The 4,719-nt window shown below is 37.0% G+C and overlaps 1 protein-coding gene across 1 annotated transcript; it reads right to left on the bottom strand.

The window, feature by feature from the left end:
* Positions 1-2,557: 2,557 nt before the first annotated feature.
* LOC135771797 (formyl peptide receptor 2-like) lies at positions 2,558-4,499 on the bottom strand. The gene is made up of 3 exons (XM_065282160.2): positions 4,405-4,499; positions 3,731-4,250; positions 2,558-3,168 (listed from the first exon to the last, which is right to left on the bottom strand). Exons 2-3 carry the CDS (start codon positions 4,247-4,249, stop codon positions 2,671-2,673), a joined length of 1,017 nt encoding a protein of 338 aa, XP_065138232.1. The 5' UTR covers position 4,250; positions 4,405-4,499; the 3' UTR covers positions 2,558-2,670.
* Between the last annotated feature and the right edge of the window lie 220 nt (positions 4,500-4,719).

Below are 4,719 nucleotides of genomic sequence, written 5' to 3'. Positions count from 1 at the left end.
GCCATTTATGCATCTAAACATGTTAATAATGTTAGGTATGATGAAGATTACACTTGTATGTATCTTTCGCATTCGCAATAACTGTTGCACTGTAGAATAGTGGGTTAAGCAAAGGACATTGTATAGAAGTTTTGCACACTTCTTGCACACAGGGAATTTTCTGCTTGGGGCCCCCATAGACCCTAGAATCGCCTCTGCTTACATAGGAATGAAACACTCGCTTCACGTCAGAGGAAAGTGGTCGCTTAAATATGGCCAGAGGTTTCTTTCATAAGAAATTAATTGAGGGTCTGCATTAGCGCGTGCCTGTCTCGTCCGTCTCCATGGTTCTTTTTGTGAGTTTAGCGCGTTCCCCGCCCATCAATCAATCATCATTCATCCGTGATTACCTTGCATTTTTAAAAATATTCTTTACTCAGTAACGGATATGATTTAAAAAATGTAGCGAAGTAGTATAGTAGGAAGTTTGTTTTTTTCTTCTGCTGTCTTTTCTTTCTGTTTTGGTGGCCCAATTTAGCTTTCTTTGACAAAGACATTTCAACCGCACGCAGAAGTTTGCGCTCTACCAGACGCACAACTACAAACAAAATGCTCGTGCAGATGGACTAAACCATTTGGTGCATTAGGAAGGGGTGGGACCGTGAGACTTTAGATAGTTTTTTACTTATACAAAATATATTCAAACAGTTATTCAGCAAATACACTAACTTTACATTTCATTTGACATTATAAAATTAAAATAAAAAATGAAAATATCCAGGTAAAATAAAATATATTCCAGACTTTCAAGGGCCCTCTCTCCCCTTGGGGCCCTGGTAATCAGTACTGGTTTTACCCCCAGTCCGACGCCCCTGTTCTGTGTAATTAAACCTCAAATTCTGAGATGTCATACATTTTCTTTGGGAGGGCTGCTAAGGGATGCACCCTATACACACTGTCAGAAATAAAGGTCCAAAACTGTACCTTTTCTGACACTGGGGCTGTACCCTTTCAAAAAGTACAGCTTTGCACCTGAGGATTTCATTTTATACCTCAGAGGTACATACTGGGACCATAGAGACCTTATTAGTACCTCAAAAATACATATTAGTATCTCAAAGGTACATATTGGTACTAAATGTTTACATATCTGTACCTAAAGGTCCATACAATTACCTTTTTAAAGGGTGCTTCCCTACTGACACCTAGGGTACATATTTTGGCTTTTTTTCTAACAATGTAGGTCCTTAAGGTACAGTAATCTACCCAAAATTGTATTCTGTTTTGTATTCCTGTAAAGGTACCAAACGGGAACTTAGGGTACAGCCCCAGTGACAGAAAAGGTACAGTTTTGTACCTTTATTTCTGACAGTGTAGGCTACACCGAAAAGTTTGAGAACCACTGCAATAGACTTAATTAACGTATGTACATATGTACAAAGTAACCTACTTTGTGGTTACGTAGTTTATGATGACAAAGATGACAATGCGTCATTTATAAAAAAAACTTGCATATCAAAAGTTTGTGTTTTAATGTTGTAATGTCAAACTGGATAAAATTTTTACCGTTTACGACTGAAAAGAACATTGTCATGTAAACAGCCTCTAAAAATACTGGGTTATTTTCAACCAATGTTTGGGTCAGAAAGGGAAAATTCGGCCGTTGGGTTCAATTTACCCAGCATTTCAGATTAAAACAACCCAGTATATGTTAATTTATAAACCAACAGTTGGGTTTGTCCATGATTTTGACACATTTTGTGTAGATAAATACGGCGGAATAAGATTCATATCAATATATATCCATTAAGATCCATTACTGTATACAAGATAAAGCAATTATGTGCAATAACAGTGCAGTTTACAGGACATTAAATATTATTATTACACGGCTCTCTGGAAGGCTTGATTCTGATTGGTCAGTTGAGACATTTGCAGGTTCGTTCTTTTCAAATAATAACCGCTCCAAAGTAATAACGCATAGCCGGTACTACTTGTACGATTAAAATCGCTCCGCGCCAATAAAGATTACTGTTTGGCGCCATCTTGTGACAAACACTGGACAACCACTGGAAAATTTTGACATTAATTTTAGCATGTAAGGAAAAAACAAAACATTTAAACAGTGGATAGAAGAACGAACAACGACAAGACACAAAGAGTTTACTGAGACTGAACTTGACAAAATAGAGCATGACAGCTACGAAGCAAACACACAAAAAAATACAGAAGGGCCATTAAAACTTCTCAAAGACTGGCTAAAAGAGAAAAAAAAATTATGCATCTGTGCAAAGTTTCGCGGAAGGATAAAAATGTTAATTTAAAACAAATATGCCAATAAAATGTTTCAAATTCATATTCATGTCCAGTTTTTTTTTCTTATGTGGCAAGTAGCCATGTAATAAGCGGGATAATGTAGAGGCAGCCGGTTATCGGGAAATAAGCCCCTTCAGTGTGATACAAGACCCTCCGCTTCGCGTCGGGTCCTGAACACACTGTCGGGGCTTATTTCCCGATAACTACCGGCTGCCTCTACATTATCCCTTACTTAAATGCACAGCTATGATTGTTTGCTTTGTCAAACTTGTTTGTATGCTCACTGGATTGTAAATAAATTGGTTAATCTGTTTAATCTGGAGTACAGTATGGGACATTTTTTATATTTGGGTGAACTACTCCTCTCATCTTCAGTCATACAGGTGATTGGTGAACTGTACCAGCAGTTTTTAAAACACAGTTTGAACGTTCCTCCGTACACGTAGTGCCGTTCTGGTATAAAGTTTGGGCTTCTTCTTTAAGAGCTCTGTGAAAAACCCCTAACAGGCTTTGATTGCAGCGTTGTCTGAGTTTCAGTCCCATGCAGAAGTATAGCATTGGGTTCACACAGCTGTTGAAATAGGCTAAGTTTGAAGCCATATGCCATCCCATTTTTACAGCCGGGTGGTTTTTATTCTTCAGTTTAACAAGACCTAGGATGTGATAAGGTGCCCAGCAGAAGAAAAAGGCTAAAACTACTAAAGCAAGAATCTGAAGAGGTCTTGATTTGCCGGAGATTCTCGTTCTACGAATCCTTATAGCAGTCAATGTGTAGCAGATAAAGATCACAAGGAAAGGAAACAGAAATCCAGAAAAGAAGCGAATGTAGTAGTAAGCATACTTTGCTGAATTTTCCTCTTCTTTTAATTTTACCTGCAATTGTGAGATAAATGGAATTATCAGTCATTTTTTCAGTACTTTTTAAAAATGACACAAGATCTAGATTTACTGCACTTGCGTAAAAGGCATTTTTTTCAGTTTCTTAGTAAGCTAATTCAATGCAAAATACAGCCTTCATTTAATGTGAAAGGTAATAAAAGTGTGAAAATATATGCAATATTGTGGGCTTTCTTACAACTGTAAATGTTTACAATTATAAATACAATTTATTAAATTGCATAAAAAATATATTTTTTTAAATAATATTAAATTTTTTATTTTTGCATATCCATTAAATGCACTCCTTTCATAAGAAGTGACATTTTGTATTCAGTAAAATAATAAACAATCACTCAATCATCTATAGATTTTGTACATCTGTGAAACTGATAGTAAACTGCTGAAGAGGACATAATTGTGCTTTATCGTGAATAAAACAGTGATTGACTGAACAGCATGAAGAATGGAAATTGGCAGTTTTATAATACAAATTATGCAAGGTTTCATGTATATGTCTGACATACTGTAAAGAAATTAGGTGTAAAGCTGTTCTGACCTTTAGTGAGCAGTCGCTCAAGTTGTTCTGGTCAAGGTTGACCTCCCGATACACAAAAAATGGTGAACTGAAGATCATTGCCATAATCCAAACCCCCAAACTGACCACACGAGCAGCATATAATGTCCGTCTTTCCCTGGTCAACACTGGGCGCCACACGCAGAGCACTCGATCCACACTGATGACAGCCAGAAGAAAAACACTGCAGAACATGTTGGTATACTTGACGTAGCCAATAAACTTGCAAAGAAAGACTCCGAAAGGCCATTGGTCAAAGAAAATGTATTTGATGAGCTGGGCAATTCGTGTCAAGCAGAAGATCAGGTCAGACACGGCGAGGTTGATCAACCATATGTTGGTGACGTTGGGTTTGATACGGACACCGGCCACCCAGATGACCACAGAGTTCCCAGTGGTGCCTAGGAGCACAATGATGGTGTAGATGACAATGTCCAGTGTAGATTTCCCATGGTTGGTTGAGACTTTGAAGTGATGGAGGACAGTTGCATTGGAGCTCATTCTACAAGCAAGACAGATAAATCTTAAAAGATGTTTTTTTTTAGCCTTCATAAACTGGTTAATAATTATTTTACATGGACTGGGTTAAACAGGTATTGTAAGAAAACCTCATAAATAAATTGATCATGAGTCATTATATGCTGTGATGGTCTTACCTGGCTGTACACAATAAGCGTTTGTTATTAATCAGCCAATAGTGAATAATCCTCTGAATGTGTCTGTGTAGCAGAAACTGTATATGATTATTATGAGGTCATTGTTTCAGCAGCATCTTTTCAGCAGTGTCTTTTTCAACAGGAAATGGGAGGAGAATAAAAGCGTAATTATAATAATAACAATAACCACATACATGCATTATTGTTTTGTATCCGGCTAATTACTAAGTACCAGGCCTGATAAAAAATCTACTTTTTTATATATCATTTTTACAAATAGGGACTTTCAAAATGTTCCCAAGAAATGATTTTCAC

The sequence above is a fragment of the Paramisgurnus dabryanus genome, chromosome 19 (assembly GCF_030506205.2).
Source record: "Paramisgurnus dabryanus chromosome 19, PD_genome_1.1, whole genome shotgun sequence".
Lineage (NCBI taxonomy): Eukaryota > Metazoa > Chordata > Actinopteri > Cypriniformes > Cobitidae > Paramisgurnus > Paramisgurnus dabryanus.
Note: the sequence above shows the minus strand (reverse complement) of the source record. Positions and strands in the feature narration are given on the sequence as shown.

Coding starts and splice junctions, on each gene's coding strand:
- LOC135771797 (XM_065282160.2), bottom strand. CDS start 4,249: ATGAGCTCCAATGCAACTGTCCTCCATCACTTCAAAGTCTCAACCAAC. Junction 3,169..3,730: donor TGAGCGACTGCTCACTAAAG/GTCAGAACAGCT, acceptor TCACAATTGCAG/GTAAAATTAAAAGAAGAGGA.